We start from the raw sequence: 23,929 nt of genomic DNA, 5'->3' as shown, positions 1-23,929 counted from the left end.
AATTGGCTTTACGACGGGATAGGGACTGGACAAGGATAGGGGTGGGGTCTGGTATATAAAAAAATATTTTGTGCTTTTCAGTGGGTTGGAAGGACCTCAAAAGGAAACAACGGAACCCTTATACTCCTTATAGGATCACTCGTGCGTCTGTCTGTCTGTCCGTCTGTCACAGCCTATTTTCTCGGAAACTACTGGACCAATTAAGTTGAAATTTGGTACACATATGTACATTAGTAACTTAAAGATGGACATGTTTTTTTTATAATTTTAAAATACATAGGTTCGAAGTTATTTAAGAAAATAGCCAAAAAATGACCATTTATCTCCAAAACTACTGGGTCTAAAATTTTGAAAAAAAAATATACAAAATAGTTCTTTACCTATAGATGACAGGAAAACTGTAAAATATGGGACTACTACGGGAATAACATTGAAAATACGTGCTACCAAAACTATCTGTATTAAAGGAATGAACATCGCAAATAGACACATGTCAACAGAAGACTTATCATAACCTACATGCAGTATGCATACAACACACCCTCACACTTATTTTTAAGTAGGTATACTGCATTCCAGAATTATAACTACTTAAACATTAATAAACAAAACCTTATAATCTTCATGTAATTATAACAAAACAGTTTTAATCAATTTCTGGCATCGGGAAGTATCTAACGGGTTTTAAGGGCCGACCATAACTACTAGTACCCGCTTGAGCTCTCGGCAACGGTACCGCTTGTTCAGCAGTGGCCGGCTCGGGCCCGTGCTCATGCGCAGCCGCGACACTCGCGCTTGCCGAAGCCGCGTCGACTGGACCAGGCACCTCACCACCAGACGTATCCCAATCAGGCCACACCAACCGAGTACCTGTACGATTGTGCACACTGTGCTTAATTTGGTCAACATGTTTTTTGACTAGGGTACCATCCGCCCTTTCCACCATGTAATTCCTAGAGCCTACTACCTCTTTAACTGTACCCTTTACCCACCTATCGGGATTGGCCTGCTCACGCATGTGCACTAGGTCCCCAACTTGAAATTGACGTTCGCGACCCCCAGCCGCTCGAACTTGCCGCTCCTGCGCGCGTTGCACAGTACGCTCACGCTCCTCCCCTCCACGAAGTAAATCTAATCGGCAGCGCAGCCTGCGTTTTTGCAGCAATAGCGCAGGAGAATCGCCCGTCGTGCCATGGATTGCGTTCCTGTAGGACATCAGGTATGCTTGCAAGGCTAAGTCGATATCGACCCCCTCTCGCTTTGCTTTCTTGATTGCTTTTTTACAGAGCTTCACGGCGTTTTCGGCAGCGCCGTTAGACGCGGGATGGTATGTCGGTGTAAGTATTTTTTCAATGCCGTTTGATTGCAAGAATTGATCATATTCTGCGCTACCAAATTGAGGGCCATTATCCGAAACAATCGACCTAGGCAAACCAAATCTAGAAAAAGTTTCACACAAAACTTTAATCACCGATGACGCAGTTGTCCTTGACATTCGGAAAATCTCGATCCATTTTGTCGTCGAGTCTACAATAACAAAAAAAGATTCGTTTTCAATAGGGCCTAAAAAATCAACATGTAGACGCGTCCATGGTTCTGTAATATACGGCCACGGCTTGGGTGGCGCCCTCGGCGGCGCGCTGCTCTCAGCCACGCACGCGGCGCACTCGCGGCACACGCGCTCCACGTCCGCGTCGATGCCGGGCCACCACACGTAGCTGCGGGCCGTGCTCTTCATTTTTACCATGCCGACATGGCCAACATGTAGCTCTTGTAGAATGTTATTTTGAAAAACAGTAGGTACTATCACCCTGTACCCCCATAGTATACACCCGGCCTCCATATACAGCTCGTTTCTGCGGATGTAATATGGTTTAAGATTCTCATCATCGCAATAAGTCGGCCATCCCGAAGCAATATACATTTTAACTTTTACCAGAATGGAGTCTTTGTCCGTTGCTTTTTTAATATCCGTGCTTGTTATAGGTAAAAAGTTTTGCACGTAATTAAGGTAAGTCACCTCCGATCGTACTGTTCTATCGGGTCCGGTTATTAATCGCGACAAGGCATCCGCTCCATTTTCCTCACTCCGAACATACTCTATATCAAAATTATACCCAGACATGATCACCGCCCATCTCTGTAGTCGACTCGCAGCCATAGCAGGTATTCCGGCTTTGTCTCCAAAAATGGTTACCAGGGGTTTGTGATCCGTCTTCAAGAGAAATTTCCTTCCATATAAATACTGGTGAAATTTTTGAACACCATATATAATCGCAAGTGCCTCTTTCTCGATCTGCGAGTAGTGTTTCTCCGCTGAACTTAACACTCGACTCGCATAGGCGACAGGCCGCTCGCCGGCGGGCAGGCGGTGCGCGATCACGGCGGCCACGCCCGTGCTGCTCGCGTCCGTCGTCAGCACCAGCGGCAGCTCGCTCGAGTAGTGCGCCAGCACCTCACTCGACTGCAACATCTTTTTTATTTTCTCAAATGCGGCCTGACACTCTTTACTCCAAACAAACTTGACATCTTTTTTGAGTAATTCATACATCGGAGATAATATTGTGCTCAAGTTTTTAACAAATTTTGCGTAGTACATTATCATTCCAAGAAATGATCGCAACTCTGAAACATTCTGTGGACTACACATTTTATTGATGACTTCTACTTTACTTGAGCTTGCTGATACTCCATCTCTTGAAATAACAAACCCTAAATAGGTGACCGACTCTGCGAAAAAAAGTACACTTCTCTTTCTTTATTTTCAGACCGTACTTTAGTAATCTGTCAAAAACCTGACAAAGTATTTTTAAATGTTCATCGTCATTTTTCGCCGTTATGATCACATCATCTAGATAGACTCCGACCGAGGGTAAGTCAGCAAACATTTGCTCAAGTTTACGTTGGAAGATGCCAGGACTCGACGCGAGCCCGTAGACGAGGCGATTATACTGAAATAGGCCTTTATGGGTATTAATTGTGGTAAATTTCTTGGTATCATCCAACGGAAATTGCGCATAAGCCTGACTTAGATCGATTTTAGAAAATTTGTCCCCGCCATTTAATTTTACCAACAGATCGTCTATCCTAGGCAGAGGATACCTATCTATTTCTAGCCATTTGTTGAGCGTAAGTTTATAATCAGCACAGATACGAATCGAGCCGTCCGATTTGACTACTGGTACAATAGGTGTGGCCCAATCCGAACACTCGACCGGGGTTACGATGCCGTCACTCACCAGCTGGTCCAGCGCGCGGTCGACCGGTTCGCGCAAGGCAAATGCTAGAGGGCGTGCGCGCAAGAACACGGGCGTCGCGCCGTCTCGCAGCCGAAAGCCCACCGGCTCACCCGTGTAGCACCCCAGCCCGTCTTCAAAAACCTGCGCGTATCTGGAACTGAACGTGTGCAAATCAAATTTCCCTCCCGTAACAATACTATTACACGGGAAACTGTCGCGGTCCACAATACCGAGCTCTTCTAACCATTCGCGCCCGATTAAAGACGTCCGCCCGCCCTTCACGACATACAAAGTAAATTCCCGTACCTGATCCTTATATTTAACAACAGGCCTTATTTTGCCTACAATAGTTACAGGCGGTCCGGTGTAATATCTCAAAGACAGATTGGAATCTATTAAATCACAGTCAATAAACATTTCGCGATAGCAATCAAGACTAATACACGATATGCGACTACCGGTGTCTACCTCCATTTCCAACTGTTTATTATTAACAAGTAATGTTAAGATATATGGTTTGTAGTCTTTTGAGGGACTTATGTTATAAATTGAAGTAATTACCTCGACGCTATCGTCGGTATCCGAATCAGCTACTTCTTTTACGTAATTGCCGTCTGTGTAACTCGCGCCGCCCGCGCCAAGTTTAGGGCACATTCTTTTAAGGTGGCCTTCCCGATTACATACACGACACACGTATACGCGAAATTTGCATCCGGCTGCATCATGTTGTCCGCCGCAAGCCCGACAAGTCGAGCGAGTCCAGCCGCTCCCGGCGCCGCGCCCGCTCGCCGCTCCGCCAGCCTGGCCCGCGCGCCCCCGGCCCGTGCCCGACGCTCCCGCCGCTGCGCCCGGCGCGCCGCTCCCGCCGGCTGCGCCCTCGCTGTAGCGACCGCGCGTTCGCTCGCTGCTTGCCGCTGTCGCGCGTCGTCCCGCTCGTCCCTCGCTGCGGCGAGTTTCACTCGTGACAGCATGACATGCCACGGCACCGTCGTCGTTCGGTCGCTTGCCGTTCACCACTGCCGCCGCGTTCGTCTCCGCCGCTTCTAAGGCGGTGGCTAGTTTATAAGCTTTTGAGAAACTAACTTCATCTTCCGCAAAAAGTCTCTGTCTGATCATCTCACTAAACAAGCCACAGACAAGCTGATCCCTTAAATTGTCGTCTAATCCCGTCTTGAAGTCACACGTTCTAGCCAACTCCTTCAAAGCTGCCACGTAGTCCGATATAGACTCACTTTTAGTTTGCGTTCTTTGCCGAAACTTGTACCTCTCAGCTAATATGCTAGGCGTTGGCTGCAGATGTTGTAGCATAATTTTATTGATGTCATCATATTTCACTTCGTGTGGTTTCTTTGGTGAACAAAGAGTCACTAGCAGTTCATATGTAGGGCCGCCAATAAACGTAATTAGTGTAGCAACTTTCTTTGCTTCCTCGATATCATTAACAATAAAATATTGTTCAAGGCGGTCCACGTATGACGACCACTTATCTTTGTTCGCGTCGAATGGTTCAATTTTACCGACCGTCATTGCGCCCACACGACACCACACGCTTATGCACAATCCAACATCGAGAATAACATGAGTTCAGCTCGTCGCCAATGTAAAATATGGGACTACTACGGGAATAACATTGAAAATACGTGCTACCAAAACTATCTGTATTAAAGGAATGAACATCGCAAATAGACACATGTCAACAGAAGACTTATCATAACCTACATGCAGTATGCATACAACACATGAAATGTGAAGTCAAGCGGGAGTCGGAATTATGTACGGAACCCTAGAAACGCGAGTCTGACTCGCACTTGGCCGGTTTTTTTAAAGAAATTATATTAAGTTATTTTGCTTTTATGTTTGTTTTTTTTTAATTGATTTATTTATATTTTTACTTTTTTATTTCGTTTTATTTATTTTTGTCTCATTATGACGATCGATTGATCTTGCTGCGCGCACGTAATACAGGGACCCACTCCCTCTCCCACTCGCACTCGCACTCTCAATCCCACTGAAAACCGCACCAAAATCACGGACAAACATACATACATAAATGCATACCGGTCAAACTGAGAACCTCCTTTTTTTTAAGGCGGTTAAAAACCAAAGTAAAGTCTCTTTTCTGTGAGCTGTAACTTCGCAATTAGCTTAAAAAAATTAAAATAATGACATAAATTACTTTGCCGAATCTTTATTACAGCGAACTCAGAATAGTCGTAAGTGCCATAGACGCTACTGGAGTTAAGTCTTTTGTGCCAATTTCCGCGAATTTGAATATTTTTTAGTTTTGTGCCTATAGATTACAGGAAAACCTATACAGATATCAAACGGGAGTCGACTAATCAAATCATAGCCGGTAATTCTATATACGCAACGCCTCTAGCCGCGTCACATTCGCGTCTAAAAATCAAATGGATTGATCGCGCCCGTTCCGCGCCGCGCCGCGCCGCCGCCGCGCCGCTTCGCCATCGCGTCAAACTCGCTCACCTAGGACACTTCCATATGCAACAACGGTTTGTTTTTTCCGTGCCGCGTCTCGCCGCGCCGCCGCCGCGCCGCGCCGCGCCGCGCCGCGCCTCGCCGCCCGACATTCGCGTGCAAATCGCGCCGCGCCGCGTTCGCAACGAGATCGCTTACGTAGGACACTTCTATGGGCATCAAAGGATTGATTTAGCCGCGCCGCGCCGCGCCGCGCCGCGTTCGCGCGTTGTTCGCCTACGTAAGACGTAGCGTAAGATACCTATTTGAGTGAGTTTTTCATACTTAATATCCTGTTTATTAAAAAAAAAAACATTTTAATTTAAGGTGGGCCGTATATAGGCATATACGGCCGACACGGAATATACAATAAGGTGAGGTCACTTACCTTATTGTATATTCAATATGTATAATAATAAATAAATAAATAATAAATAAATATTATAGGACAGTTTTACACAGATCGACCTAGTTCCACAGTAAGCTCAATAAGGCTTGTGTTGTGGGTACTAGACGACGATATATATAATATACACATATATATAAATACTTATATACATAGAAAACATCCATAACTCAGGAACAAATATTTGTGATGAACACACAAATAAATGCCCTTACCAGGATTCGAACCCGGGACCTCCTGCTTCGTAGGCAGGGTCACTACCGACTAGGCTAGGAGGCCGTTAAATATGTATACGTGTAATATTGAGCAGTTGGTTTATAATATACATAATATGATATTGACGTTGAATAGGACAGGACATGACAATAGGAACCAGAAATAGGTATAGTCGGTCAAACCAATTTGTCAGTAAATAAAAACAAAAAACTATATTCATCCTTTTCTTTTGGGTGCTAGTACTAGTGTAAGTCAAAGATAGTATGATGATTCTCTCTATGTTTGAAATGAGACAGTCCTTTGACAAACTATGGTAAAAAATAGTTGTGAATATCATGTACATTTTTATTACAATTTCGAAATTCAAATGTACTTCCTAATCAACTCGGCCACTAAACTAACTGATAACTTGGTATCCGATCCGCTAACTCGGCGAATGAATCTCCAATTCGCCAACTCTCCGAGCCGAGTCAACGCTATCACATTGCTACTAAGGCCATTCAAAAATAAACCTTAATTCGAGAGCCCGAAGGTTCTTATATGACAAACAATACATTACGACTTAAAACTTTATGGGAAACAAAGGGACCCCTTTAATTTCACGTAATGTCCGCATCTAATTTATATATGTCCACAGTAAACAAACAAATGAATGATAAGAAAAGACAGACAGTGCTGTGAGCGGCAGGTGGGGCGAGGCGAGGGGCGAGGTATATAGGTAGGCTATGATAGGGTCTCGGGCGCCGCGCCGGCGATACTGACGGACCAGCGCGGCGTATGTATGAATTTCGCGCCTTTTTAAATATATTTTACTATTACAATGCAAGCTACACACCGAAATTTCTTATTTTCCATAATATGGCTGCGTATATTATTTTATAGTAATAGACTTATTTTTACAGACTCTAATTCAATATTAGATATTATAGGAAAAAAAACGCATATTAATTCTAAAGCATATATCTTATTCTTCTAAATTTTTAGCTTGCCTATTAACTTAAGAATTTAGATATGTTGTTGTGGATTTATTAAACTTTAATTCAATATCGACAAAATAATAAGCTAATTTGTAGTTTGACTAAGAAGCACGTTAAAAAAATTTCTAATAATTTTACATTATAAAGCGTCATACATATTATAAACGATGGAACTTAAACATTGCACTTTAATTCAATATTAAAAAATCATTACTAAAAATATATAAATACCTAATTTATATCTAACGCTCGTTCTAACTTTTCGTCATATTTTACAAATATGCTTAAAAATATGTCCCATGTCAGATAAGTATCACTTTTTCATCTTTAGAATTATCAAAACTTTTAGTGCAAAAATCCGGTCCCACTATTGGTCTATTATTCCAAAAAAAACCCTTAGCAAAATGGCGGAGTTAAGCATCCCATACGTACCGAAGACATCAAATCCACCTAATGTTCCGCAACTTCGCCCTATAGAAGATTTTTGGGCAAATCTAAAGAGGCGAGTATATTGCAATAATTTTCGTCCCAAAAATGTACAGAGTTTGATTCGAAATATAAAATCGGAGCTGAATAAAATGCCGACATCTGTGTTTTCGACAGCGATGGACAAAGTACCACAAAACTGCCGTAAAGCATCTCGCATGGGAGTAAACTATTTTTTACATTAAGCCTTGATATATAAATTATTATAAGAACATAATTATTTAAAAAAAGAATGGTGTTTTTTTATTTAAAACAATATTGAACTTTGTCCAAATTTCACTCCGCATACGTTAATTGACATCTGCACTTTTGTTTAATACCGTTTTCACAGTTAACTGACAGTTCATATGCCTTATTGTAAAGGCATAAGGTCCAACAATGATCATTTAATAGTGTTTTGTGTACAAAATTAATATTCTATTTTTTTTCCCTTAGTACCAACCCGAGCTGATCATTATATCCGCCGGCTACGACGCTGCGGTCGGCTGCCCCGAGGTATCTCTTTCACTCCTATAATATCTCATATCTCTGTTTCTTTCAGTTTTCGCCACAACTGATAGTCGTGTCGGCGGGGTACGACGCCGCATTGGGTGATGAAAAGGTTGGATTTGTGGGCAAATGGAATCAGACTTTATTGCTGTCGCCTTTAGGTTCATTTTCAGTCGTCATTGGGCATTGACTTGTCTCATTCATTCATTACGCTATTCAAACAAGTTTGAAGTACAGTGGAAACTGGATAAGTGGAATCGCATGGGACCGGCTGTTTAGTTCCCCTTATCCAGGTTTTCCATTTATCCAGTTTTCCACTTAACCAGGTTCAAATAAAACGTTTTCTCACTTACAGAGGCTCTCGCTAACAGAGGTTGTGGATGCTAGTAATGTCGCTTATAGAGGTCACGTATAGTATGTTCAAATAAAAGATCAAGACTTAAATAATCATCTTTTATTAAATATGAATGTAGATATGTATGCATTAACAAAAAATAGGTATGTAATCCTGACTTTAAAAAAACTAATACTGTAAATAATCCACAGTACTCGTATACAATTTTCAAAATTTCAAAAACAAGATCAATTAAACAAAATCACTCCTAATATTTATTTATGCAAGAGAAACCAGTATGGTTAAATATAAATACGTAGTTAAAACACGAACCATATTGTTAACAAAACAAACTACTCCTCCTCCCTGTGACGGTTTATTAAAAATACAAATTTTATAACGCCGAGCTATTCCACTCATAGAGGTTTCAGAGACGGCTGCTTCCAGTTACAGAGGTAAAAATAAGAAATTTTCGAAAAAATGGATTCCGCTTATAGAGGTCCCAAAATTCCACTTATAGAGGTAATTCGTTGCCAAGGGACTGGAACCGAGAACTTGGGTCCACTTAAAGAGGTTTTCCACTAACCCAGGTTCCACTTATCCAGTTTCCACTGTACCTTCATTTTTTGAATAATCGTTAATAGGGGGTATTATTATACTGCAATGTTCTGTCGCCAGAGTGCAGCACTAAGCTAGCTAGTAAACCATAGAGTAACTTATACATACCTACTGTGCCTTAAACTGTTTTTTGGCAAGTTTCCACAAACAATAAAATATGACACTGTTGCATCAAGGCGGTTTGTTAACAAGGGCCTACCGCGAAACGCGAAAATCGAAATTTAGTTACCTGCCTCTTTATTGCTCGAATATGCAAAGTGATAGAGAGGTTAGATAACGAAATTTCGATTTTCTTGTTTCGCGGTAGATCCCCAGATTGTGATGGATTGTGGTAGTAGCGCCCCCTACGCAGAGTTTCGCGTCATATTCCCTATTCATTGAAACCATTTGTGACGTCCCACGGGTAAAGGTTATGGTGATCGGCACTTTCGTCGCGTACCACCGCATTATTATTGCAGTGTTTGTTAATAATATGGCAAGCGTCGGCCGCCATAAGGTATGTTTACCAGTGGAACGTCAAATCTGATGTTGCTTAACATGTAAATACAAATGATAAAAAATCTTAATACACAAAGGTGTTACAAAATTCGTATTAAATATTTTTAACCATCTCCATCTGCCTGCCTATCCGTCTGTTTATCACAGCTTCAGCTTAGAGAACATGTGGACTTTATTCAAGAAAAATATAATTATGTTTGGACCAACTGGTTTGACAACTTTTGTTGTGTTGTTATTCTGTCCCAGTCTCGTTGTCATCACGTTCTACTAACATGCTGAGTAGATGGCCCATTATGGAAATGTATGTTGGGTAAATTTAAATACCATAAAATTTGAATTTTAAGAGATTTTCCCCTGGATATCTCACCGTAACCATAACAACGACTGACACTAAAAAATATATACACATAAAAAGCTGTAAAAAAATTTATTTCTGTCAAAAACAAAAATCATTTACTCTATCATTCATGCTCAACTATGTCCGTGTTTTGTTTCAGTATATAAAACTTTATGTATACTACTATAATTCGAATTACTATAATACTATAATTCGAAAGATACACTTCACTTTTTGCATCTTATGGCCTCCTTTTTGCAGGGCGAAATGGAAGTGACCCCAGCATGCTACGCGCACCTCCTCAACATGTTGATGTCTGTCTGTCCGTCTGTCTGTGTGGTGTTAGAGGGGGGGTACTGTCTGCCCTCGCTGGCAGAGGGCGCGGCGCTGACCCTCAGGACATTGTTGGGACATTCCCCACCAGCGCTGGAGAAGACTGGGGAACCGAGTGATGAGTAAGTTGAAGCTGTTCAAGCAATAGAGGTAGTCTAGTCTCAACATGTGGTCTGTCCGTCCGTGTGTGTGGTGTTAGAAAGGGGGGTACTGTCTGTCCTCGCTGGCGGAGGGCGCGGCGCTCACCCTCCGGACATTGTTGGGACATTCCCCACCAGCGCTGGAGAAGACTGGGGAACCGAGTGATGAGTAAGTTGAAGCTGTTCAAGCAATAGAGGTAGTCTAGTCTCGACATGTGGTCTGTCCGTCCGTGTGTGTGGTGTTAGAGGGGGGGTACTGTCTGTCCTCGCTGGCAGAGGGCGCGGCGCTCACCCTCCGGACATTGTTGGGACATTCCCCACCAGCGCTGGAGAAGACTGGGGAACCGAGTGATGAGTAAGTTGAAGCTGTTCAAGCAATAGAGGTAGTCTAGTCTCAACATGTGGTCTGTCCGTCCGTGTGTGTGGTGTTAGAGGGGGGGTACTGTCTGTCATTATATCTACACCGTGTTTTTATTATTGAATTCCGTTAACTTCGGGGTATAGTTAAGTACGTTTATAAGAACTAAATGGCATAGTTAATAAAAAAAAAAAATTGTTTTCTTTTTTGTTTAAAAAGTAATTAAATGTAGCATATAGCGTTGTTGTAACACGGGCATTACATTTAACTCAACCAAACAATTGAAATCTGTGACATATCAATGTCATTTCGTACATCAATCGACCGAGATTGTACTTAAGTTTAGTAGCAAATGTATGAACTCATTCTAAACACTAATCAATATGTAAGCCGGCCCTAAGGCAAGTGTACACGCTTGTAGAGGCCTTATAGGAAAAAAATAAATGATGGATTATCTCCGAAATGGACTTAATTAGAACATCGGTGTCTTTGAGAAAGTTACTTGATTTAAGCTCAGGAATGCACCCTTGAAATTAACGGAAATAAAAAAAAACACGGTGTATATAATTCCTTTAAGTATATCTATTTTTTTTTTACTTTTTTATCTTCAAAAAAGAAAAAGTAACCTAGCCGTGTCTTGGAAAGCCTGTTTTTTTAGTATATATATAACCCTATTTCAGAATACGCGACACCATCCTAAACTGCATATACGCACACAAGCAGCACTGGCGTTGCTACAACTACCAACACACGTACAGCACCGACGGCGTCCCCAATGTGTGCGACAGAGCGAAACAGAAGCATACCGTCTCCGTCAGGTGGGAGGGAGACGAAACTAGGCCAGAGAGGTTTCTTACTAGGGACTGCTATCCGGTGCAAGATAATGAAACGAAGAGGAAGATTATGGAGCGGCTGAACCATTTGAGACTAGGTAAGGTTGGAGCTAGTAGAGTAAAACAGAAGCATACCATGTTTATCAGGTGGGAGGGAGATGAATCTAGACCGGAGAGGTTCCTGACTTGGAACTGCTATCCATTGAAATAAACAGAAGTACCTCTGACAAGTGTACAGTTGCCAATGTTGCCATCAGATATATCGGAGCAGCCAAGGTGCTCACAAATATCTGAACACGTCTCTATTGTCAAGGCTTTAGAGTGTGTGTTCAGATATTTTTGAACACCTCGGCCGCTCCAATGTATCTGATGGCAACTGTAGGAGATATATATTTTTTTTGTTTGTCAGAGGCAATAAAAAGCATAGTTAAATTAAAGCGGATGATAAGAATAACAGACAATGAACAGTGATTGAAAAATACATATATTGTTTATTGTTTATTGTCATTTATTGCATACATGTACATTGATGCATAGAAATACATGATGTTAAATACAATGTTAGGAAGCGTACATGTTACCCTGTGAGGGTGTCACAATATGATTGTAGCTGTCTTACATTTACTTAAACACTTAATTTTTACTTAATTCTCTAATATCTTAATTTAATTACATTTATAATAGTTTATTCGAATAAAATACATTTATGTCCTTACATCGATAAAAGTAGGTTAGATTAGTTGATTAATTAAGGTTATCATCATTTAGGAAATCGTCGATACTATAATAACATTTCTCGGTAAGTAAGTTAATGAGTTTTCTTTTAAATATTTTGTCTTTCGTCTCAGTGGATATATTATGAGGAAGCTTGTTGAATATTTTGATTGATCTTACGTGGGGGCTATTTTTATATATTTAGTATAAGATGGCCAGTTATTGAAACCTTAACTAAAATGAATTCTGTTTATAGGTGAATAGAATTTATTTTTAGTTTAGGGCGGCCAGTTACTAAAAGAGGCCAGTTACTTGCAAATTACCCTAATTAATGTTTTATTTGTTTACAGTAACGGACCTAACGATACCTCAACATGCAGTATACTACATTTTCGATCAAGCCATGTTAAAACACAAAAATATCTGCGAACCGTAAGTACTATAACTAAACTATTATATAAATATTTCAACGAACATTTATACAAACTTAATCTAATTTCAACCATATCCCGTATAACATAAGTGTTATTTTACAGTGGCCACGTGGAATGTCCAGAGCGGATACAAAGGATACATGAAAGGCACAGAGACTTCGGTCTGTTAGAGCGAGTGCACCAACTTACCGCTAGGACGGCCACAGATGAAGAAATATTAGCTGTGCATACTGTCAAACATCTGAACAGGTAAATTAGACTTTTTTCCGTGGACTATGCGAAAAACCCTACTATGCGAAATAGAAGTTCTATTTCTGACTGTCACCGGATTATTCACCAGTGTACCAACCGGCGACTAAAATTTGATTGTAAAAAAAAATCAAGCAAATGTTTAAAATGTTAAAATTCTGCCATAACAGGTTAAAAGAGTTGGCGTCAACGAAGCTGCGTGATTTGAACAATCAGAAAGAACAGTTCGACTCCGTGTACTTCCACCCCGACTCGCTAGAGAGCGCTGCCGTGGCCACCGGCTGTGTTCTACAGGTATCAATTCTAGTTTCATCTAAACAGGGTGGATTTTTTAAATGGGGCACTGAGGGTAGCTTCCGGATCCCGTGCTGCTACGCCAAAATGGTGTTAAGAAATCTTCCCTAACTTTGAATAAGGTCTATTGTTAATTTATCTTTAAGGTATTCCGGAGACGCAAGGTCGAGGCTTGACAGTGAATATTTACACTTTTACTTTATTTCTGACCATTGTGAAATTAATACAATATTAATTTAGAGTTACGGCTCCTGTACATTGTGACGAAATCGTACATCACCATCTACATTAGCTGTTAAAATTTAAATATAAGGTCAATGTGGCTAATTCCGTCATAGGGACTATTCCGTCCACGAGCGTATATTTCTTTGATTTTCAATCGTAGGAAAAAAAACCATTTGCTTTTGATTGCTGAAACTAAAAGCAATCGCTGCTTTGTCGACGAAATTTTCAATGTTGTTCGTTGTTCGAGAAAAACGCTAGTGGACGGAATAGTCCCTATAACGGAATTACCACATTGACCTATGTATATAAATTGCTTGTGCTATTTTTTACAAAAGTGTAAAAATCATTTAAGATCCTTTGCCTCTATTTACAAAAAAGTACATTCAAAATTGTACCTTACGTCCACAGATGGTAGACACAGTTCTCTCCTGCGGCGGCTCCGGCGTGTGCGTGGTGCGGCCACCCGGCCACCACGCCGACGACGATATGCCCAGCGGGTTCTGTCTCCTGAACAACGTCGCCGCCGCCGCCAGGCACGCCGTGGACAACCATGGCCTCAAACGGGTCATGATTCTAGACTGGGATGTCCATCATGGCAATGGGACACAGAGGATTACATATAATGATGACAGGGTATGCAACATCATAGATAAAGTAGCACGAAACACTTTTTCAGAGTACATAAAATCGAAGATCTAAGGAGCACAGAATTGCATTCCACCGAACACTCTTAGAGTAACTTTTGGAGCGAAAGTGTCGCTCGTTAAGTGTATCTTTTTATTATAGTAATAAGTAAATCATGAAAAGTTGCATATAGCATTTCATCAGGCGTTTCAATAAACGCCTTACGGATTTGCGGACATAAATAAGGCGTAAGACGCGTATTTTTTACATGTTTATGCAAGTAGCTGACGGTCTTTCCACCGCTATACAACCGGCTGACGATTTTTTTAATTCACGACAGCATCTAATCTATTATCTGACAAAGTATCAAGCGGGAGGCGATGACTGACGATATTTGCTCCTGACCCGCGGTCTAAAACAAAATGAGGTTGCACTGTTTTATCACAGAGTTCCTATGACCACCTCCGGTTTCCATCATCATCAGATCAGCTCGATGGGACCGTAACATTGCTTGTCATTGTCACCCACGTTACCTACATAAGTGTGTGAAAAGTTTCAGCTCAATCGAATAATGCAAAAAGGTCTAATTTAGCTTGTAAGATTTGATTACAAACATACAGACAGGACAGGACAAACTAAATAAAAAGCTTGTAATAATTAACTATTTTGTTTACAGATCCTGTACATGTCCATCCACCGGTACGACCACGGCTCGTTCTTCCCGCACTCTAAAGACGCGGACCACACCGCGGTAGGCGAGGGGAGGGGGGAGGGCTTCAACGTCAACGTGCCATGGAATAAGGTAAACTAGGCTATAACCGCGAAAATCGAAGTTCGCAAATTGTGGGCATGTTTCTCTGTCACTCTAATAACGCCTTCATTGGAATAAAAAAAAAAGATCCTTACGATTTGCGAATTTCGGTTTTCGCGGTAGGCCACCTTATTGTGTACTGACGAACTTTTTAAAAATGTGAAATATTTCCATGTGCTCTTTTCTGAGATTTTTATTCAAAATTTTCTTCCCGATATTTATCTGGCACTTTCTGAAATATATGTTTCTCAAATTTTTATTAAAAATCGCATTGAGACCACCACCATGTGTAATCTAACAGTAATTCTATTATTCATTTACTTTCTCGTTTATAATGAATTTATGAGTATGATATAATAAAACTTACCAGTAAATTTGTATGGATTACAGCGCGGCATGGGCGACGCAGAGTATATGGCGGCGTTCACGCAGATCGTCCTTCCGATAGCGTACGAGTACAACCCCTCGCTCGTGCTCGTGTCGGCCGGCTTCGACGCCTGCGTCGGCGACCCGCTCGGAGGTAAGACAAATATAGTCTCTGTCAAACAACCTTGTCAGTAGAAAAAGGCGCGAAATTCAAATTGTCTATGGATTGCAAGTAGTCTGATGTAAGACGATTAATATCGAGAGGAGATATAATGTTGAAATTCTCCAACTCTAGCTATGTGGACACATAAGAGGCCATATTCAAGCCCGATAGTTTTGTATGCAAAAACTTACTATATTCGATTATATCCGTACCGTCAATGAGTGCAAGTATAAATGAGATAATGTATCCAGGTTGCAAAGTATCACCCGAGTGCTACGGGCGCATGACGCAGCTGCTGCGCGCGCCGGCGGGCGGCCGCCTCGTGCTGGCGCTCGAGGGCGGCTACAACATCACCAGCGTCGCGCACGCCGTGACGCAGTGCAGCAAGGCGCTGCTCGGCGACCCCTTATCGCACCACTACGACAACACACCCACCGACCCATCAGCCATCGAGACTATCAATGACGTCATCACCACACACAAGAAGTACTGGAAGAGCTTGAAGTTCCAGCTGGCGTTACCGGCTGAAAACGTTCTAGAAGAACCTCTGCCTAGCCGCGGTTTGACTATAACTGAGGAAGACAAATCTGAGACTTCATTCGACTCGATCAAAACTCAGGATGATACTATTGAGGCGCTCGCGTCTTTAACTATAAGGTCGGATACTTCGATAAAATCTCCAGATGTCTCGGTGAAGTGTTCCGATGGCATCCATTGTGGCACCGACGATGAGGACCCGGAGCATTCGAAGAAAACTTCATCTAAGACTAGTATTGCGGAACCTCAAGCGGGCTCATCTAAAGGTGAACCGGCTAATCAAACGTTAGTGGACTATTTAGCGGAGAACATGCAAGCTATAGTGGACGGTGAGATGTTCGCAGTGATACCTCTCCCGTGGTGCCCTCATATAGACGGTTTGAGTGAGTTGCCGGCCGATGTGAAGTTCGAACAGGGACTGAAGTGCAGTGAGTGCGACGAGACGTGCGAGGTGTGGGTGTGCCTGCATTGTTACATAGTGAGTATACTTATGATTATAATGCATGCTTACCTCACTGGGGATTGCGATTGGCTTTAATACTTTAAGCAGCTTGCAAATTCATCGGTCACTCTCACTATTCTCTCTGCCGTATTCGCTAACATATCACTACACCTTATAAAACAAAGTCCCCCGCCGCGTCTGTCTGTGTGTATGTTCGCGATAAACTCAAAAACTACTGAACGGATTTTCGTGAGGTTTTCATCTATCAATAGAGTGATTCTTGAGGAAGGCTTAGGTGTATTTGTTAACCCGTGCGAAGCCGGGGCGGGTCGCTAGTTCGTATTAAATGTCGCCCCTTCCAATAGAAGAAGTGTAGATTCGTATTTATGCAAATACGGCAACGTGAATGGAATACGGGAGGACACAGATACTAAAAATGGGTCTGTTACAATGTATAAGTCGAAAATTGCTCGATATGTTTCGCTCCTTAAAGAGGAGTTGAATCACGAGCCATGCACGTTAGCTGACCTACGCAGAGACGCAGGCCAAGAACTTACGACTTAAAAACACGTGAATGACCCGTTATTCAAATATTTCAAAATTCAAAAAGAATCAAAATATATTTATTTGAATTTCATAACTTGATATTACAGAGGAGCAGTACAGTGATCCCCACACTAAACTTAGCCTGTGACGTGGGGATCTAAGCGAAATACAAATTATTATTAAAGCTACTATATTAAAATTTAAACCAAGAATTTTTATTAAACGGCTAATCCAACTGAGTATAAAAGATAGTTCCGCATTTAATACATTACATAACATTTTAATTTTTGTTTTACATTTGTGTGAGTTGAGTTATGTTCATGGTAAATGAAAAGCTTGGTAACTTTTTTCTAAAGTCCTAATTAACAATGCATGCATGCCTATTGCCTAACTTTGTATGATTCACGGTTAATTTTAAATATACATATAACTATTACGTTACAGCCTTTATTCCGTAAGTGTATTTTAATGGTTTTGTTTGATTTTATATAAGTTTTTGGGGTTATTTTCTACTTTTTATTAATTATTTTCTATTGTATGACTTTGTTTAGTAGTTTAGTTACATATGCAAAACGCAGGTTAGTAAATTGTGTGAAATACCGTTATGTAAATTAATAAATCATGAACAATTTTATTAAAACTTTAAGCTTCATTATGTGTTGTCATTGTTAATTACAGTCGTTTTAGACTATAGGCGTAGTTAGCACAGAAGTGTGACGTTTTGAAAATGATGATTTACCAGTACCATCACCCACAATTCGTATACCTTATTCCAGAAATATAAGATCCACCAATGGACTAGTCAAAATGTTGATGAATGAACTAATTTGTCCCCAGAGGGCGTGCGGCCGCAGTGTCAACGCCCACATGGAGTCGCATTACGCGTCCTCCTCGCACCCGCTAGTGCTGTCCCTCTCCGACCTCTCAGTGTGGTGCTACGAGTGCGACGCGTACGTCGACAATCCCCGTCTCTTTCCCGCCAAGGACAACGCGCACTTCCACAAATTCAACGAACACATGCCTTATTGCTACAGAAGTGATACGTTACATATGGAGTGATCGACATAACTGAGAGACTAGATAAGCTCTGTTTTAAATCCTAGATACTAGCAGGCCCGGATTTAGAGACCTAGGTCCCCTAGGACTTGGTATGGCATTTAGAGGGGCCCCTTTCTCCATCTCAAAAGTACTCAAAACCATTGCTAAGGGGCTATTCATAAATTACGTCATTTCAAATTTGGGGGGGGGACGTGTCTGGACATCGGATGATGGTAGCCATTGGGCCAGCGATTGGTAGGTCGTTTCACAATATGTTATGTGTGTAACAAATATAACCCACCACTGTAGTCCAGGGGTTGCAAAACAGATAATACAACTGTAGAAGTAAATAATATGCACCTTTGCCATAGAAGGAATATTGTTTTGTGTTGACGATATAATCTAAATTTTAACTGGTTTGCTTATCTAGTTTTGGCAATTATTCAAGCGGGCCGGTATCCCAGAAGGCAGCAAGTTGGAATCGCGCTCTAATCGTTAGTTATTACCAAAGAGAATTTGAAATAGGGGAATATTGTCAAAGTAAATTATGTAGTCAGTACATTTACTGCCATGTTTCGACACAAATGAATAAAACTTAGAACGCCATTTGACTTTGATCCTTATTTTTTCACTGATATGTGTTTTTGTTAAATGTCAAAAAGTATCGCCATCTACTCGAGGATGTGCCAAAGGCTTCAAAGGTATGGTGCCTTTTCGAGCGATGGTGCCATATTTTTGGCCTACTCTCGAGTAGATGGCGATACTTTTTGATATTTAAGAAATTTATCACATATCTTTGAAAGAATAAGGATCAAACTTAAATGGTGTTGTAAAAGTTTTAATCATTTGTGTCGAAAGATGGCAGTAAATGTACTGACTACATAATTTACTTTGACAATATTCTTCTGGTCTAAATTCTCTTTGTTATGAGTTTTCTACTTATCAATAAAAGATACCGGCAAAAAAAAAGTCGGTTAAAAATAATATTTGTTTGCCTTAAACGTCAGAATATCGAGTGTCTGATCTGATATCAACATAATAAATTAACAATGAAGTGAAAGGAAGGTATTATTAACTTCGCTATATAAAAGATTAATTCTATAGTAACGTTCATACATGAGAATCATTAATGAAGTATTATAACGCAAAAATATTGCCAGCAACGTGTAAAAGGTTTACTTAGCTTTATTATATTTAGAACATATTTTTATATGTAGTTTTACATATTGTGCAAATGTTATTGTTGCAATATTGTAGTAGCGATCATTTTAACCCTGAATAACTTTATTTACTCACATATTAGATACTAAATAATAAATATATAACTACTAATCTCTAGTTATATTAATCACAGCCTGGATCTACGGCGATCATAAAAAATCGAGGTAGACGCTCCAATTAACAAATGATTTTCTAAGTACAGTCGCCATTCAGTTATATTGGAGCAGCCAAGGCGCCCACATATATCTGAATACGCCTCTATTGTTAAGGCGTTAGAGTGCATGTTCAGATATTGTGAACACCTTGGCCGCTCCGACATATCTGATGGCGAATAGTGACTGTACCTTCGTCCATATTAAAATGATGTTCTTGTTACAGCCCGCCTGTTTCTATCTTGCTTCTACGGTGGAGTAGGGAATGCAAATCGGTTATTTTTTGTATGGAAATAACCGCGGTTTCGGTTAATAACCGATAATTTCCATACAAAAAATAACCGATTTGCATTCCCTACGGTGGAGTTAATAAATATGTATTATGTATACATTTTTTCACCTTATTGCAGTGGGTTAAGGTGAAGAAATGTATACATATGTATGAACTCGACGTACCTGCGACTTGTTGCCGTAGTAATAAAAAAACCGGACAAGTGCGAGTCGGACTCGCCCACCGAGGGTTCCGTACTTTTTAGTATTTGTTGTTATAGCGGCAACAGAAATACATCTGTGAAAATTTCAACTGTCTAGCTATCACGGTTCGTGAGATACAGCCTGGTGACAGACGGACGGACGGACGGACAGCGGAGTCTTAGTAATAGGGTCCCGTTTTACCCTTTGGGTACGGAACCCTAAAAATGAAAGAACGATAAATATAAAGATGTTGACTATCAATACGGAAGTATTATCGCATCATATAACTGCACGATTTAATCTAAATGCATCAAATAATAAAATAGTTAAATCCCATGGATACAGTAAGTATTAGATCTATAAGTTCGGCACCTCACCTTTTTATTAACACTTATTTAATTGTCAAACTGAACTTAGATTACTTAAGTTATTATTTATTAATGTTTTAATTTATATTTAATTTCTAGTGAATTTACCCGTAGCATAGTGTTTTATTTGTATGGCAGTTTTTGTGCCAAAACGTCGGATTGGTCATCATAAATCATTGGTATCATGTATAACACAGTAATAAACTCATATCATGTTTTTTGTAGTTTTTTCTTCATACTCTTGTACAAAATTCTTCAAACGTAGGTACATAATCCACCCCCTATACTCTGTATCTTTAGGTACTTTAATGAAAGTAAACAAATAATTTGTACATTTTCGGGTTATAACATTTATTGGTTAAGAGCCAACAGGAGTGATCATTTCTCCATACAAACATACTCGACTGTTTCCTCCGTTGGTTTTGATGCTAGAGCAATGATTTTTTCACCACAGATTAATATTGTCAATATCTGTGTCGGACCGTTTTGCTTTTTTTGATATTTTTGTTTTTTAAGGCGCTAGAGCCCTTCAAAAATGGCCTCATTGACTATGCCGCAATGAGAGGCGTAGTATTTAAAACTGATATCAATTAGCCAAAAAAGCAAAACGGTCCGACATAGATAATTTCATAATCATTTAGATTTCCAAATTTGGTTACGATTGGTTAAGTTTTGGAGGAGGAAACAGAGGAGTACGAAACCTCGATTTTTGAGATTTTTACGCAGGATTTTTCGCCTTGTCCTTATCGCACTAGTTTTAGGAGCCGCTTCCGTTAGCGAGACGGGTATATTTACCTAAAATATTTAAAACTCAGCTCCTGTTTCGTCTTAACCAACCAAATACAAAACCGCCTGGATCTGTCACTGAACGAGCTGACTTTAACCTACATTATATTTGATCATGTAATGTTTTCATCTACCCTCAACTAGCTTATGAAGCCATTTCAGGGTAGATTTTGTTTACTCTTTTTTAAATACCTAAAGATACAGACTTAAAGTTAATTCGGGCATGATGAAATAAAACAATAAAAGCAAATCGTACTCCGTATAATTATTATTAATTTTACATCACGACTGAGGAAAACTTACTTCCCCCGACAAGAATCACAAACCAACTTAGCCTCCAGTAAGGTCTAGTATTGATTCGATTCAGACCCCCAAGCACGGTTCAACGTCGACATAACTTGTCTCTCTCGACACAGTGGAGTGCGAGAGAGATGAATGCTTCGATATAACCGCGTAACTGTCCAATTTTGCGTTTAATAGTGCGAAAAAGGCACAAAAATCCTTTATTCCAAATGCGTCTGTCAATTTACTATTGCTAAAGGTGATGAAGGCAGATTTACTTCGAAAAACTGACGCGACGACGTGTTACATCATACGGTGGTATTCCATCTGTCGAATATCTTGTTCAATGTGTATTGCGTCTCACATTTTACTTAATGAAAGAATGAGACGCAATGAAATTGGACAAGTGGAATACCACCCATAGTAATATATGAAGTGGCGTACTCGAAGAGAGGCCTATGCTCAGCAGTTGGCAATAAAAGGCTGATATGATCAATATATGATAGGGTAATTTGCCAGTAACTGGCCGGTTTGAGTAACTGGCCGCCCTAAACTAAAAATGTATTCTATTCACCTATAAATAGAATTCATTTTAGTATAAGGTGGCCAGTTATTGAAAGCTGGCTAGTTATTGAAACCTTATACTAAAATGAATTCTGTTTATAGGTGAATAGAATTCATTTTAAGTTTAGGGCGGCCAGTTACTAAAACCGGCCAGTTACTGGCTATTTATGTTTTCTGATACGAATTGTGTCGCTTGTCGCTTTTCCTCAATATTGCTTTTTTCTTTGATTTGGAAGAAAAAAGCTGTGTAATAAAGACATAATTGGACAGTTTCACGGTGTAATAATAAGTAAAAGAATGTAAACCAATAAAATATTTGATTCTGTTATTATGACAGATCAATAAATTTCAAACGGATCATATTGCACATAATAAATTTAAAATCCATTTCAACTAAATTTATTAATTTCATTATACCTACGTGTTATAATCCGTTTAAGTAGTTTTATTTTATTATGGTTCTGTTTTGTTTTATGAATATTGCGTCAACGGAAGACAATAGTAGAATAAAGAGTAATAATACATTCTTGTAAAAAGTTTACTTCTGAATTATGATCCATAAATGGTAGATTTCTGTGTATTAATGTTACAGGGGGCCTAGCCAATATGACAATCTTATATCGACAAACGCCAAACGAGAAGTAAAAATGTATCTGAATGACAGATCCTACGAATGTGTTTGGCGTTTTCTATAGATTGACATCTTGACTAGGCCCCTGGTCAACTGACAAGAAATCTGGTTTTGTTGGTTCAAAATCTTTTATTTACATATCAAATTTCTAATATACAATTATCACCACCAGGCCGGGCCGATGAACACTTTACTAGTCAAAGAAGTTAATGCTAAAGCAACTCGGTCTGTTATCTCTTCACGCTTAAATTGTTGAACCGATTTAGATGAAATTTTAATCTTGGGAAATAAATTGGCAGTTTTTATCGTTTAAGGGGCTGAAAAAGGGATAGTTATAATAAGATTTCATTATTAAATGGCAGGCGACTGCGTCCAAAGAGTGAATTCTATTTAAAGGGTTTTTGTGAAGGTCGCAGTTCTAACCTAACCCACTTTTCTAGTAGCAGTTAGTTTCTGTAAAGGTCACAGTTCTAACCTAACCTAACGCACTTTTCTAGTAGCATTTGGTTTCTGTAAAAGTCGCAATTCTAACCTAACCTATCCGACTTTTCTAGTAGCAGTTGGTTTTTGTGGAGGTCGCAGTTCTAACCTAACGCACTTTTCTAGTAGCAGTTGGTTTCTATGAAGGTCGCAATTCTATCCTAACCCAACCCACTTTTCTAGTACCAGTTGGTGTCAGTCAAGTAAACATCGAATGAAATGTACGCTGACGATTGGCTGCTCGTATCACGTGGACTGATTTCGCTCCGCCTGCAACTCTGCCGATTTTTCAAATCAAACGTAACCCACCTTATTATATCAGATAACCATTTCTTTAATATGCATACCTCTCTGTCTCTACTAAACTGCCTAAAGACATGTTTTTTCTGCCAACCAATTTTTAAATCTTGCTGACCAAATAATAATTTTGCTGCTCAACTATTTATTAAGCTGATAAATTATAATAGAAGCAGACCGATATTGGTTTATAATGTTGACCGTTTGTGTACATTATAACTTTTTTGGAAATGTAACATTAAGTAAAGTGCGGCCCGGCCTGTTTGGTGAGAAACATACATGAAAGTACATATTTAGGATTAGGACCACCATAAACATTTGAATTCAGATTATTCAGAACCTTACTATTGGCTGATAAATTCAGATCTGATATCTATGGCCCTAAAATAACTGATCTAATTCTCTATAATTAAGGAAATCTGTCGATTCTATGTTACAGATTTCCATTGCCTTAGACACTAGATCTGAATTTAAAAAAGCCAATAGATAAAC

The 23,929-nt window shown here is 40.0% G+C and overlaps 1 protein-coding gene across 1 annotated transcript in view; it reads left to right on the top strand.

The window, feature by feature from the left end:
* Nucleotides 1–18,326, top strand: part of LOC134789729 (histone deacetylase 6) — a 46,584-nt gene extending 28,258 nt beyond the window's left edge. Inside the window, exons 9-20 of the mRNA XM_063760362.1 lie at nt 8,235–8,294; nt 8,341–8,400; nt 10,337–10,530; nt 11,587–11,837; nt 12,804–12,885; nt 12,990–13,136; nt 13,307–13,430; nt 14,064–14,288; nt 14,956–15,081; nt 15,481–15,610; nt 15,871–16,634; nt 17,982–18,326. Of these exons, the coding sequence (XP_063616432.1) occupies nt 8,235–8,294; nt 8,341–8,400; nt 10,337–10,530; nt 11,587–11,837; nt 12,804–12,885; nt 12,990–13,136; nt 13,307–13,430; nt 14,064–14,288; nt 14,956–15,081; nt 15,481–15,610; nt 15,871–16,634; nt 17,982–18,203 (2,385 nt within the window). The 3' untranslated portion in view covers nt 18,204–18,326. The remainder of the gene's footprint in view (nt 1–8,234; nt 8,295–8,340; nt 8,401–10,336; nt 10,531–11,586; nt 11,838–12,803; nt 12,886–12,989; nt 13,137–13,306; nt 13,431–14,063; nt 14,289–14,955; nt 15,082–15,480; nt 15,611–15,870; nt 16,635–17,981) is intronic.
* Nucleotides 18,327–23,929: the final 5,603 nt, after the last annotated feature.

The sequence above is a fragment of the Cydia splendana genome, chromosome 4 (genome assembly GCF_910591565.1).
Source record: "Cydia splendana chromosome 4, ilCydSple1.2, whole genome shotgun sequence".
NCBI lineage: Eukaryota > Metazoa > Arthropoda > Insecta > Lepidoptera > Tortricidae > Cydia > Cydia splendana.
This window is presented reverse-complemented; position numbering and strand designations above follow the sequence as displayed.